Here is a 14,409-nt window from a genome sequence, read left to right as displayed (position 1 = left end):
TGCCGTCCGCCATTAGAGAGCCAACTGAACAATACTGGAGACTAGAGGCGGCTGTAGCCACAGCACGCACAGCACAGAGAAGGGGGAAATCTCATAGAATTAACTGTTAATTGGTCCTCAAAGCGTGTCTTCTCGCCCCAACATGACTCTCCAGTGAGTCTTTGGAAAGCCGCCTGCCAGCCTGCACAAGTTGCTGAAACTTTGACTAGCGTTAATTAGGTGTACAATTGGAAATGTAAAAAAAATGCCTGTGAAATTCGCTTACCGGAGTAGAGCTTGAAACGGTGTAGCGCCACTTTTGTGCCTTGACATTAATCCCGGGAGCGCGTGCGCACTAACGCAGAACGTTCCCCACGTTCGGCTCCAAAGATAGTCTATGGACAAGATGAATCACTCAGTAAAGGGGTGGGGGTGACGTTACGTGACGTAACGTGACGTAACGTTCCCTGTCGGTCGGCAACAATGTTCGGCTGAGAAGAGGCGAGTGTATTTAACACACACGGTTTAATTTCTGTCCTGTGAACATTCGAACATTGATACATCTGATTAATGCCTGCTGTTTAGCTAAACCATTCCATCTGCTATCTGTCCACTGTCTGGTATTCACCATAGACTGTAAAAATAGGGATTCACACATGGCGGCCATTTTGATTTTCCCAGTAGACTGCATGATAGACTGCCACATTGGATAGGCCTAACAGCAAAGTAATCTCGGGAACAAACCACAATGACTGCTTGAATAGAGAGGTTATGGTGCATTCTAGTTGCACTGGGAAGGAATTTACCAGTTGAGTGATGATGTCACTCACACGCCCGAATTGACTGTTAAGCAGCCAGGGTAGCTACCCAGGCTAACCATTGTCAGCAATAACAGTTGATTAGTATTTTGCGCAAACAAAAACATATAACAACATGTCCACAGATAGATTATTTAGCTATCTTAATTAGTAGCTTACTGTAGGCCTACTAGTAAGCCAGTCTGCTAACTATAGGCTATCTAGTGAACGGGGCAAATAGTCCTCCGGATTCTTCAGATCCATTTGTTTCAGTCGGGGGGAACTAAATTATATGCTTATGACGCATGTTGGTTCACAACAGTAGCCTACATGTCCGCTTGGCTAGCAGGCCTGGCCTAGCCTGGGTAAACCCATCCCCCACGTGACCTGCTCTCAGACCTGTTCTCAGTGACTGGGAACTGAGAGAGCAGGTCACGTGGGGGCTGGGTTTACCTAGGCTAGGCCTGGCCTGGGCCCAGTTACACAAAGCACCGTAGGTTAAGATTTCACTTAGAGTCAGAGTTAAGGTGTCCATAAAATTGAATCGCCTGCACAAAACACCCTTAAATCTTGTGCTGATGTTTTCCTTAAAATATTTAACCGTATGGAGATTTAAGGGTGTTTTGTGCAGCCAATTCTATTTTATGGACACCTTAACTAAGATAAATCTTAACTTAAGGTGCTTTGTGCAACTGGGCCCAGCCAGCCCCTTTAGCCGACTGGATATGGCAGATGCCTGGAGTGCAAGAGATCATTGGATCGAATCCCGCTCAGACACTACAATGGTGGCAGTGGTGGGATTGCCCGCTCTAGACTCTTCGGAGGCGCACCTCGATCAGGGTGTGGGATGCACCTCGAGGGGGCGGTCTCACTGTGGCGTGTGTGTGCGCGTGCCGCGCGTGGATGCACCTCCAAAAAGACAGGACCAGACGAGTGTAACACTTGGCTCCGACATGTTCCCTTAGCTATAGCAGGCCTGGCCCTTTAGCTGACTGGATGATGCCTGGAGTGCAAGAGATCGCTGGGATCGAATCCCGCTCAGATGGGTGCCGCATCTATGTGCCGACAGGTCGCAATGCCGACAGGTCGCAATGCCGATAGCCCACAAGCAGAACCAGCTGAGCGAGGCGGCGTGCAGCGTGTCGGTGGAGCTAACCTCTCCCAGCCCCCACGCCAAACCTAACCTCTCCCACACCCCACGCCTAAACCTAAGGTCGGCATTGCGGGTGGTCGGCATAGCGGGTGGACACCCTCAGATGCTTTACCTGTGAATAAGGGAAATGCGCCTAATACACATACACACTACTGCAGTGCCCATTCCCCTTCCCCTCATTCACACATCACCCCCCCCCCCCCTCCTCGATTGGTCGAAATCCAACACTGCACTTTCTCGGATCCCTCAGCACACCTGCCAAGTTCAAAGTCGATCGGTTCTGGAGATATGCGATAGCCGTGTTCTGATTGGTTGAATTCCACACATTTCGACATTGCGCTTTCGCAGGTTCCCAGCAGCGCACCCACCAAGTTTGAAGTCGATCGGACAACCAGTTCTCAAAGAAAAAACACTTTTTGTGTTGCCAGTAGGTGGCGCTATGACTGTGCGCACATCCGAATTGCACAAAATTCGGCACTGCAATCCGTAATTTTCCCTTTTATGTGCCAATATTTAAGTAAAGTTTCCCACCCACCTGTTCAAAATGGCCGCCATGTTCCCCTACTACACCCCCGCCCCCCATACCATAGCAGACATTTATGGTTCCCAGAAGTAGCGGCAGAGTGAGACCTCACTATTTCTTCTACTTCTGTGAACGGCCCTTTTTCGTTTTTCTTCATCGCTGCGCAAGCGCAGTCCGGTCAATCAGGGGTGGCATGGCTGGCAATTTAAATTGGCCCATTATCACTGCTGGCTGATAGGAATAAGTAAATATCTGAACACTGAAAAGCAGCTGTTGGAGCTGGAGGTTTGTTGTTAAAGCTGTAAACCAGGCTGCATTCTGCTCCAATCAGCAGCTCGGCTGAGGGTTGAGAGAGTTCATGTTCCAACACTGTGCTCCAACATCAGCGTCCGTCAGTTCACATTTCACATGCGGTCACAACAAGAAGTCACACGATTTTAAAACCTTCACCTGGTTGCATCATGTCCGCTCTCGCTCTCTCTCTCTCCCTCCCTCCCTCTCTCCCTCCCTCTCTCCCTCTCTCTCTCTCTCTCTCTCATACACACACACACACACACACACACACACACACACGCACACGCACACGCACACGCACACGTCACACACACACGCACACGTCACACACACACACACGCACGCACGGCACGCATGCGCGCACACACACACACACACACACACACACACACACAGCTTGCCCCTTTCGGAACACTTTTTTAGGGTAGCTATATATGACGTCATCATCTCCCCATCCAAGCCTCATAGCATGTCCAGCTCGATCTAGTCCAAACTGGGTTGGGAACTATAAAGACAAAGACTAAAGTCTAAGGATGTAGGCCTAGGCCTCGGAGTATAGGCTATGCTCATGTAGCCTACCAAAACCAAAAACAAACAAACATACAAACCCACTATTGAGCACTGCAGATTCACTGTCCTATGGAGCATGATGAGGTGAGTTTTCAGGAAAGGACTGTTTGCCCTGCCCACTGCTTCACAGAGCACTGTTTGCCCCGCCCACTGCTTCACAGAGCACTGTTTGCCCCGCCCACTGCTTCACAGAGCACTGTTTGCCCCGCCCACTGATTCACAGAGCACTGTTTGCCCCGCCCACTGCTTCACAGAGCACTGTTTGCCCCGCCCACTGCTTCACAGAGCACTGTTTGCCCCGCCCACTGATTCACAGAGCACTGTTTGCCCCGCCCACTGCTTCACAGAGCACTGTTTGCCCCGCCCACTGCTTCACAGAGCACTGTTTGCCCCGCCCACTGCTTCACAGAGCACTGTTTGTCCCGCCCACTGCTTCACAGAGCACTGTTTGCCCCGCCCACTGCTGCATAGAGCACCGTTTGCTTGTTTATTCAAAGTTTATTAATATTGAGCGTGTCCAAATTGCACCAAATCTAACAGCAATACACCAGCCAAGTGTACCTAGTAGATCGGACGAACAGTTCTCCAAGATATGCGAAGGACACCCACACCCACCCACCCACACCCACACCCACACCCACACCCACACACACACACACACACACACACACACACACACACACACACACACACACACACACACACACACACACACACGCCAACTTTTCAGGAGTAACATTGCCTTTACCGTCACTCTCCGCGCAGTATACAGTGAGCTACAGTCGTCAAGCTAGTTAGTATCGCAATAGAATGGATGCAAATGATACAGTCGTTCAAAATAACCAAAAACACATCTAACAGCGCCAAAAAGCTCTTTGTGCTTCAGGTACTCACCACCCGTTGGGATCCCCTGAGACCAAAACATTACACACTTCGGTGTGCAGAGACTGTATCCACAACTTTAAACAAGTTACCACTTTTAAGACTCTTATCACCTCAATTCAGCTTTAATTGATCTTTTGTACTGTTTGAGAAATCGCAAACATTTGAATGTTGTGGTGAGTTATCTCTCATCTATCATGTTATTTATGAGGGCTTTAAAAGCTCAATGACAGATGAATAGATCTGGAGGCCGGGGCTAATAATAATAATAAAAAAAATACTGAGGTCATGACCTCGGTGTCTTCAATGGTAGTTACGGCCATGTTGACATGACATCAATGACATGGACTCGACCTGACTTGGTAATATACATTTAGACTTGGTTGGGACATACATAGCTTGTAGCCTAACTGAAGACTTGAGACTGACTTGGGACTTGAGCAGAGTTGACTTTGCTTAGATGAAATAGACAGAAATGTATTTGATTTCCATCTGTATGTATGAGGGGGGTGGGAAGTCTTTTTTTATTGGCATGGAGCCCTATGTCCTATGGATACTGGAATGTTTATTGCAGCATATATTAATTTATTTTTTATTTTAAAGGCATCCCTGCTTTACTAGGCCTGATGCAATGGAACATGACATTAAAGCTGCAACTTTGCACATTGGCGGCTCCAAAATGGAGTCTTCCCTCCAGTGGGCCCTCTAGCAGTGGACAAGTCACACTTAAGTCACACACAGTGACTTGAGACTACTTGACTTGAGGACTACTCGTCTTCAAAAGACTTGAGACTTGACTCAGACTCAAAATTTTGGACATGTGAACAATCTTTATTTTATTAAGGAAATGTCTGCTACTAATAATGTCAACTAATCAATGCTGATACTGATAAAGGAGTGATGATAATACAGTACATGCTTTGAATTCCTTAGTTTTAGTTATGCTGTTCTAAAGCAGACCGGATGGCATGCAGCAGATGATAGAACGCTCATCCATAAGGGACTTGACTTGCAAAAAATGACTTGAGAGCATCCCTGCCCTCTAGTGATGAAACATGTAACATACAAGGAAACCCTCCTGCCTCTGGAGTGAGGGCAGGGGAAGACAGGCAGAGATCAACACAAGTCTTCTCTCACTCTCTCTTTCTAGTGTATGGTCAGAACTCATACAGGAAGGGAATCATATAGAGATCTAGCCTGGCAAAAAACATCCTGATTTACCAGGCTATGATAGATTTACTCTGAGAAGAAAAGGAGCAAGGAGTTTTACTCTCAAACCAAATAAGTGTCTTCAGCTACATTTTGGTTAGTCTATGGCTTCATCATTTGAATTGCTAGAAACTTGATATGATGCATAAAACAAAAATACTCTGTGACAGAAGGCAATCGTTTTATCTGAAACAACGCAATTCCATATCACTGACCTTCGGAAAGGCTCAACACAGTGGGCAGAACCCTAACCCAATTGTTTTGCAAATAAGTCTGGTTTGTATAAGCAAATCGTATGCTTTGGATGACATCCACTGCTCTCTCTTATGCCCTCGTCTCCTTGTGTTGTCTTCCTTGCCATGTGAGGGGGAGTGGGTTCAGCCGCAAAACTTTGCAATTGCAAAGTTATTGGTTGCAATTGGAGGGGGGATTTTTACACCACCCAATCACAGTAAAAATAAATAAATCAGATCAAATACACAGGCAGGTGATGATGTCATTGCAGTTGTGGCCTCGACTCGGGCTTGAAATAAAATCCAGAGTCCGGCTTGTCCAAGGCCGAGTTAAGACCAAGAGGGAGGGCGAGTTAGAGACCAAGACCGGTCTGGAGTAGGGCTTGGCGATAAAGCAATAGCAATATATATCGGCGATAGACAATTAATCTATTATAAAAGGGAGCAAGTGGACAATGTTCTGTTTCAATTTTTGTCCCGTAAGTGATGTCTCATCAGTGATGTCATAGGCATTGTGACATCATCGGTGATGTCATAAGAGGCATTGTGACATCATCAGTGATGTCACAAGGCACTGTGACATCATCAGTGTTGTCAGGCATGACATCATCAGTGATGTCATAAGAGGCATTGTGATATCAAGGGTGATGTCAAATCGTCTTATGACATCAGTGATGTCATAAGATTTAGAGCAAGTGGCCAATGTTCTGTTTAAATTTGTGTCCCACTGGTGACATCACTGACGTCATAGGTATTGTGACATCATCAGTGATACACATCACACACACACACCCATGCGCGTGCCAATAGAGCAGGCGAGGCCACGCAGCAGCCAAGCTGCAGGGTGGGCGAGGTCGCGCACCGGCCGAGCTAGCAAGCCGTAGGAATCGAGCACACGAGATGCCTAGTACAATCAAGCAGCTACAACACTCAATTTGTCTTTTTAATTGTGTCAACATTAAACTACCTGTGTGTCTTGATAAGCTGGTTCAAAATAAAGTGGTCAAACCTTTTTTCTTGTGGTCTTTATTAAAAAGTATCAATAATTATCAGCATTGACATGAAATATTTCATATCGATATTTTCTTACAATATCGCCCAGCCCTAATCTCGAGTACTAAAACACAAGTCTGAATGATGAATGACCACGAGACAGAGGAGCCGATATGGAAACATATGTACACATTTTATTCAGGGTAGAGACCTGGCCATGGGCTGCAGGGTCAACAAAAACATCACACACATCACTTTCATACACACTTCAGAGCCAGATGTGTCCGTCATGCAGATCAGACTCATCTTTGGCTTTCAGATGGTCCCTGAATGGGACGGTGGAGATAAAAAAACTTAGCCCTCCTGCTCTGAGAGACAGAGGCTTTTAGGCGATATCATCGTAGTTTAAAGTGTAACTCCGACCATCATCAACACGGACCCAATGTTCCTTCATCTTTGTCCATCATACCAATCGTATGATGGACATTTCATGCCAAGGTGTGGCCCTAGTTTACTCTGTCTGCCCGCTTAATAGGGTACCGGTACAATGAGATTTCTTGTGAGCCTCTGCTGTGTAAAGTAGTGCAAAAATAAACAGTGAAAATTAACTACATAGCATACACATCTCAGAGAAACAATCGACATGATTTGGTTGTTTTTGGGGTTGATTTCTGGACCTTCCATTGGCACTGGATTGAAGAGATGCAAGAAAATGTATAGTGGAACTGGTGTGCTTTTGGATGGAAGGTAGGGTGCTGAACTTATGGAAGAATGTATACCACACAGGATAGAATTAGGATCATTATCTTCTAAATGTATGGATGAACTGAGCACTGGACTTTAAACCACTATCTTTGGGCTACTGATTATCATTATGGACATGCGGTGGTTCACCTGAGCTACTGATTATCATTGTGGGTCTGTTTTTGCGTGTTGGCTTCACAGGAGTCTTGTTCTTTGCGTTAAGTATTGTTGGATGTCGTAATTTACAAAGAATCGAGACAGGAAGATAGCACTTCAATTAAACAACATGATTGATGAGACCCAAGCTAAAAAGAATAAGAAGCAAAAGCTAGAGTCAAGTTTAGACGTGTTGTCGGTCATCGAGTTGTTGACAATGTTGACACTTTAATATCGGTAAACAATCCTGAATAAATCACGGGGATATTCCTCCACGGTACCTCAATCTGGACAGGAATGAGAAAGGAAAAACACAGATCCTAGTGAGATTGGGTTTGGGAGAGAGCTGGATGACTTGATTGGTACTCCAGCATAGAGGCCCGGTACAATAAACGGAGCCACCTGGACCGATGCTGTGTCTGGTTTAAAAAAAGTGTGAATTCTGCAGCAACCAGTAGGCGGTACTTTATTTCGAGAAGCTTTTCTGTTTCTAGTCCTAACCTAAAACAGTTGGGCAGTCGAAGGTGTGACACTTTAGCCATCAGGTAAATTAACATCCGAACTTTGCACTGTACACTCTAAATAACTTAACCCACTCCTACGGAAAAAAATAAAATAAAGCAACAAAACAGTCAACCCAGCGATGACACTCTATAGATGTATATATATACTGTATATGCATATGTACAGACCAGAAAATATAATCAGCAACTCTGTGGAGAAAGGAAAAAGGTTTCTTCTTCATTAAAAAAAATAGGTGATGCTTTTTGTTGCAGTGACCTCATTCCAGTGTGCTCACCTGTGTAAAAGTATTTCAAATACGCAAAAATACTATTAAAATCTCTTACAGAATGTATTTTCAAGGAGTGCAAACAATTACATCTGTACACTTTTGTAGTGATATTGTCATGTGATTTGTTCATTACACTGTATTAATGTGTACAGTATGTAGACTGTAGTCTGGTTTCAGTGGAGAGTTGAGGTTTTCAGTCGGAAACACTGATACACAGATGAATACACTGAGGTAAGGCCACTGTAAAGTAATGGTTTAGCAAAACAACATGAGCAGGCTAAGCATTTGCTTGGTCCAAGAAAAAAGCAAACCAAAACAAAAACTGATTGAAAAAAACAAACTCCTCACATTCTTTCAAACGCACCCAGACTGCAAACAGTGCATCACAGATCTACACACACGTACACACGAGCTAGTACACACATGAACACACACATACAGTATTACGTGCGGTGGCCTGGGAGAATCCTTCACATGTCGCTGCTACACATTGTTGGTAATGCCCCAAAGGAGGTCGAATATGAGTTTTGCAGGTATTTTGATATTTTGAGTGAATTTGGTGGAATGCCACTGCAGAAAATATTATGTTGGGAAGTGCTTAAACCCATCTTTCTCACCTTTTAGACACATAGTACCAGATTAAAATGCTCTACACATGAAATACAAATGAAAATGTAAAATGTTCACGATGTGAAGGGTTTTTGCAGGCCACCACGTCATATCATGTTATGTCCATGCTCACAGAAGCTGGAGGAAGGCACGAGCCAGGGCTTCAGGAGTGACTGCAGCAGGAGACAAGGGAGCGAGCGCCTCCTTGCAGCCAGAAGCTTGAGTTCAGTGATGGGATCAGTGGCAAATGGACGGGGCCATCTTGGATCTGTGGAGGCTGGAGCCCCGCGGGGAACAGTGTGTCAGCAGCCGGAGAGAGACAGCTTTTAGTTTCGCTTCACGGTGACGAGGATCCAAGGAATTCTTCCTCCTGTAGAGTGTAGATGACAAAGAGCCTGGCGGAGAATCTCAGCTGTGGGTCTGTGTGTCTCGCTGGGTTGCTGCTGGCCAGGATTGGTTTAACTTTAGCCTGTGACGTCATCACTGCAGCTGGACTCTGTATGCAGAGATGAGAAGCTTCACCTGAGGACAGATAATAAAAAAAAAAAAAAAAAAAAAAAAAAAAAAAACAGTCAGCACCATAGACCGTATTGCCTTATGTAGAAGAAACCGTCTGGCTTGAGAGACTAACAGGAGGTGTAAATACAATCGGAAGTTCTGATTGTATTTACACTTCCTGTGACTCATAAACCTAGTCTGACTCATAATGTGAGTCAAACTAGGTTTGACCAGGTGAGTCAGACTAGTTTGAGCAGGTAAAACAGCCGGCGTTTTGAACAGGAAGTTGTGATACAATGGGTAAAGTGGGCGGGAATACAAAAGGTGAATACTATATGGACGTTGCCACCTGACCGTTAAGTCACTTGGTTTGTGTATTCCTGTAGTCCTGAGTTTGGCATTTTCACCATCAGCATCTTGGTTATTTGGAGCCAGAAGGGATGTGAATTTGGATGAGAAGAGCCTGCTATTGTTCTGCAATCGGCGAGCCGCGCGATCACTGGACAGGCGACCTGTCAGTCACTTATTTTTGGCACCAGTGTAGTCTATCCCTGCTGGCCATTAGAATGCAGATTTAAGGCACTTCTCCAATGGCTTCATTTTTAGTGAACAGAGCTACCCTTTGGTCAGCACAGTGTTTAAGTGATGTGTTTATCTGCAGAGACCTGCCCTCTGCCTGTATTGTTGTATTTTCATATTGTTTTGGTGCAGTCCCCTCCTCCCCCGCAGGGCCAACTTTGAATGTTGTGTGTTTACAATTCCTGCATAGTACGTCTTTAAAGGGATAGTTCGGATTTTTTCATGTGGTGATGATGTGATGTTGTATGAGGTACTTGCATACAGTCAGTGTACTACATGAAGTAGAATGAAGCCGGCGTGGTCCCAGTTTGGAGAAATGGAGACCCCGGCCGCATCAGGCAAGTAGAGCTGTCTGCTTAGTGTGAAGGGGGTCATGAGCAAAAACGTAAAAAACGACACAAAAATACATAAAATGCTTGCATACTGCTCACCTGGCACAATCCAAGTCTCCACAAGCCCCGAGATGCCAAGTTGACATGAAAAGACATAATTTACAGCCTGTTTTTAGCTGAAATGTAGCCAAGTGCAGCTGGTACCTCCACCTCCTCCTGCACCTCCAGTGCAGATTTCAGTTAAAATCAGGGTGTAAATGACATCTTTTCAAGTCAACTTGGCCTCTCAGGGGTGGGGAGACTTGGATTACACCAGGTGAGCAGTATGAAAGCAGCATTTTATGTTGTGTGTGTGTGTGTGGGGGGGGGGATTCCTCGCTGTCAGGTGAAAAGTAGTGGCTGGTGACTATATATCAGAGGAAGCATGTGCTTGGGATAGTCTACAACTCTCCCCAGATTGGCAGAGGGGTTGGGTGGAATGACCGGGACACCTTAGCAGGGGTAATTGGCTCGTACAATTGGGGAGAAAGGGGGGGGGGGGGTCCAGGAGAAAGGGAAGAACACAAGCTGTATAGTTTCTAGGGATATGCGCCTGTGTCTGGGCAATTTCGGCTCGGGTCCAATTTCAGCTCGGGCAGTCACAGGCACGCATTGTGATTGGCTGTACGTCGGGCATGTGGTGGGATTAACGTGGGCAAAATGGCAGACAGCTTTAGATTAGCTAACAAGCTAACGCTAAACTACTGATGTTATCAGACATGATAGACATTAAAAATATGAATCAGGGTCAGGGTCAGGGGTTAAGGTTAGACCACGTTGTGGACCCCAAGCTGCGCACATCCGGTAGGGCGAGCCGAATCTGTAGCCCGAGTCAAATCCGTACCTACACCTGCTGCAACCAAACTATTTAAAAGGGATATGCCACTTTTTCAGGAGTTTAGCTCATTTGCCATATCCCCCCCACATAACCAAGGTACACCATGCCTTTACCGCCACTGTCCGAGCAGTATACAGTGACCTACAGTCGTGAAGTTAGTAAGTATCGCCATATAATGATACCAATAGTACACCCGTTCAAAATAACCAAAAACACATATCTAATAGCACCAAAATACATGTTGTGCTTCGGGGACTCACCACGAGATGAAATATTAATCCATAGTTACGTGAAACATCATTTTCGGAGTAAATCCCCACACCGAGTTACTTCCTTATTTGCCTGTAAAGAGCGCTTCCGCTGCATGCGCTGTATGTCACGTATGCCTGGCGGCCATGTTGACAAAGTAATTCCGGCTATCTATTTACCTTTGGATTAATATTTCATCGCGTGGTGAGTGGCTTATGGCTGTGTTTAGTCTACTATCATATGACTTTCATGTGTGCATTTAAGATGGTGTCTTACAGTCTGACTTCAGTCCGATGAAGAGTTTGACGCTTGACATGTCACTACTTTCTTGGTGCTAATAAAACCACTGGAAACTGAGTGTGCGAGCTGTTTTTATACATTTTTGTGCACGGTTTTTCACCCTCAGCTCAGCACCTGCCCTCATTTGGTTTTTGGATGTGCGTGTTCTCTCTCCTCTGTGTTTAGTCTGCTAACATTAATGTTACCACTTGTTTCGGGAGCTGCCATTTGCTGTTTTGCCAGCGATGACAGTCATCAACTACGACGCAGTCCCTAATTGGCCCGGTTACATTGTCATTTCAGGAAATCGCTGTGGGCGGCTGGAAGGCCAGACAGAGCGAAACAGAACGTGAGATCATGTGATTAGGTTGGTTTTAAACAGGCTATTACTTCCTCAGATTCTCCAATTGGCTGGCTGCAGAGGGTTGTGTGTATGTATGCGCGTGTGTCACCTTGGCTGTGGGCGCCTCTGCCAGACGGATGAAGAGTCTGTTGATGCCTGGAACTGGGCTGAAGGAGTAGATGAAGTGACTATCCTGAAAGTCAAAACACATGAAAGAAGATGACGGAAAGAATGAGGAAAAACGACAGCACAGACTATTGACTCCATTTGAAAGATGAATGTGTTGGAAAACTAGGGAGAGGCAAAAAAGAAATAGTGAGGCAAAGGAACCCTGAGGGGCTTATTAAAAACAAGAGGGCGAGACGGCAGTGACTCAGCAGACACAAAACTCAGAATAACAGAATTAAAGAGGGATAGTGTGTGTGTGCTCAAAGAGAGAGGATAAAGAAAATCTTAAGGCTCATTAGACAAGTTCATTAAAAAACCTTTTATGCATTTGCCATTGGACCCGTTTCAAAGTAAGATGCAAGCTCACCTAGGCTAATCATGCAATATCTTCTTTATAAGATCTACATTCTTTCCCTCCGTTTTCTGTTGGTATCATTATTAGTCATACTATTAACCTTTTATAGAGCCTCGGAATGAACTATATTGTGTTTTAGATAGTGTTTCAATGAATGATGATGGTTTTAATGTTGTCTCTCTTCTTAGCGGAGGTTCCTCTCATGGGCCCATCTGGGTTTCTTCGAGCTCTCCTGCACAGTTCTTGCTTTATTTTGTATAATTTACATCGTTGATTTTAGTATGTGCTGATAATAAAACAAATGATACAATACACATTCCCACCGACAAAATCACAGTCTTCTTCTGTGGGACGTCCTGCCTGAGCAACTTAGTCACTTCTACTACCTCGCCTTCTCTATCCTATGCAGATGCTACCATAACATATCACAAAGAGACTAGCTAAGGAGATTGAGAGAGACTCCTCAAAGTTCATATGGCACGGTAAAAAAATCCAGATTAAGTATGAAGATCTTACAGCTGCCGAAGGATGGAGGAGGTTTGGCATTCCCTAATCTTGTATATTATAACTGGGCCTGCCACAGTCAAATTATTCATGAATGGGTTTCCTGCTACCTTTACCCTTGGTTCACACCACAAGCATCACGTAAGCTTCCAGCAGGAGCCTTGCCACTCACACCAGAATCACTCTGTTACTTCCACGCCTTGCCCTGTTTTGCCCGGTGCTGCCCTGCCCCCGCTCACAACTTGCATTGACTTCATGCCTGGCTTGAAAAATAGACCAGAAGCTGCCTGAAACTATCGCTGCAGCACACATGCAGCGTGGCATGGGGCTGGTGTGATCGTTCTCACCCGTTAACAAGGAAGCTGAAATCAAACCGCCTCCGGGCTGCGTTGCTTCAGCGTAGGATTGGCGTATGGTGTGTTCGGCCCCTAAAGGGGGGCATGGGAATGTGCTCCATACAGTATGTATTACTAGGGGACCTCACATGTATCAACAAACCCCGATCTAGGGCAGTATATAGTCCAATACTCACAAGTTCAATTAAAGGTGTGGCGGGATATTACACATTTTACTGGTAGAAGGAATACTCCCTCATATTTAACTCCACTTAAAAACAAGAGCTTCCCTCCAGGGGTTAAAAGTGCTATTTTCCAGTCTTGGCATGATAGAGGTATCAAAGTGATAGGAGATTTGTTTGATGATAATAATGGTCTAATGTCCTTTGAATTGGTCAAAAGTACATACGGAGTGCCACAGAAAGACTTCTTTGCTTATCTTCAGGCTCGACATTTTATTGATATGGATGCTAAATTACCCCAGGATAAGGCTGTTCTCGGGCATATGGAGGATTCTTTTATCCACTATACAATGAACAAAGGCTTAATCTCATATTTTTATCATGACTTCCTGAACGATAAAGACCAGAATACAGATAAAGTGACAGAACGATAAAGACCAGAATATAGATAAAGTGACAGAATGATATGACTAGAATATAGATAAAGTGACAGAATGATATAATGACTAGAATATAGATCAAGTGACAGAACGATGGGAAAACGATCTTCAAACTGAATATGACAAGGATAGCTGGGGAGAAGCTAGAGCCTGTCACTCTCTCTTCTGTAACACATTTAAGGAGATGTAATATCGAATATTACACAGACAACATAGAAGACCTCAGATTTTAAATAAAATTTACCCCAACAGATTAGATTATGATTAGATGATATGACTAGGTTATGGTTGTGCATAGAAAATGAATTAAGTTCAATTTTGGAATGTAATATT

General features: G+C 44.9%; 1 protein-coding gene across 1 annotated transcript in view; it reads right to left on the bottom strand.

Moving 5' to 3' along the window:
- Window positions 1–6,807: 6,807 nt before the first annotated feature.
- The window catches only part of mphosph8 (M-phase phosphoprotein 8), a 49,858-nt gene continuing 42,256 nt past the window's right edge, over window positions 6,808–14,409 (bottom strand). The window contains exons 13-14 of the mRNA XM_083639331.1: window positions 12,202–12,285; window positions 6,808–9,457 (exon numbers count right to left, since the gene is read on the bottom strand). Coding sequence (XP_083495457.1) covers window positions 9,416–9,457; window positions 12,202–12,285 — 126 coding nt within the window. The 3' untranslated portion in view covers window positions 6,808–9,415. The remainder of the gene's footprint in view (window positions 9,458–12,201; window positions 12,286–14,409) is intronic.

Source organism: Poromitra crassiceps, assembly GCF_964638095.1.
Source record: "Poromitra crassiceps genome assembly, chromosome: 6".
NCBI classification, from domain to species: domain Eukaryota; kingdom Metazoa; phylum Chordata; class Actinopteri; order Beryciformes; family Melamphaidae; genus Poromitra; species Poromitra crassiceps.
Note: the sequence above shows the minus strand (reverse complement) of the source record. Positions and strands in the feature narration are given on the sequence as shown.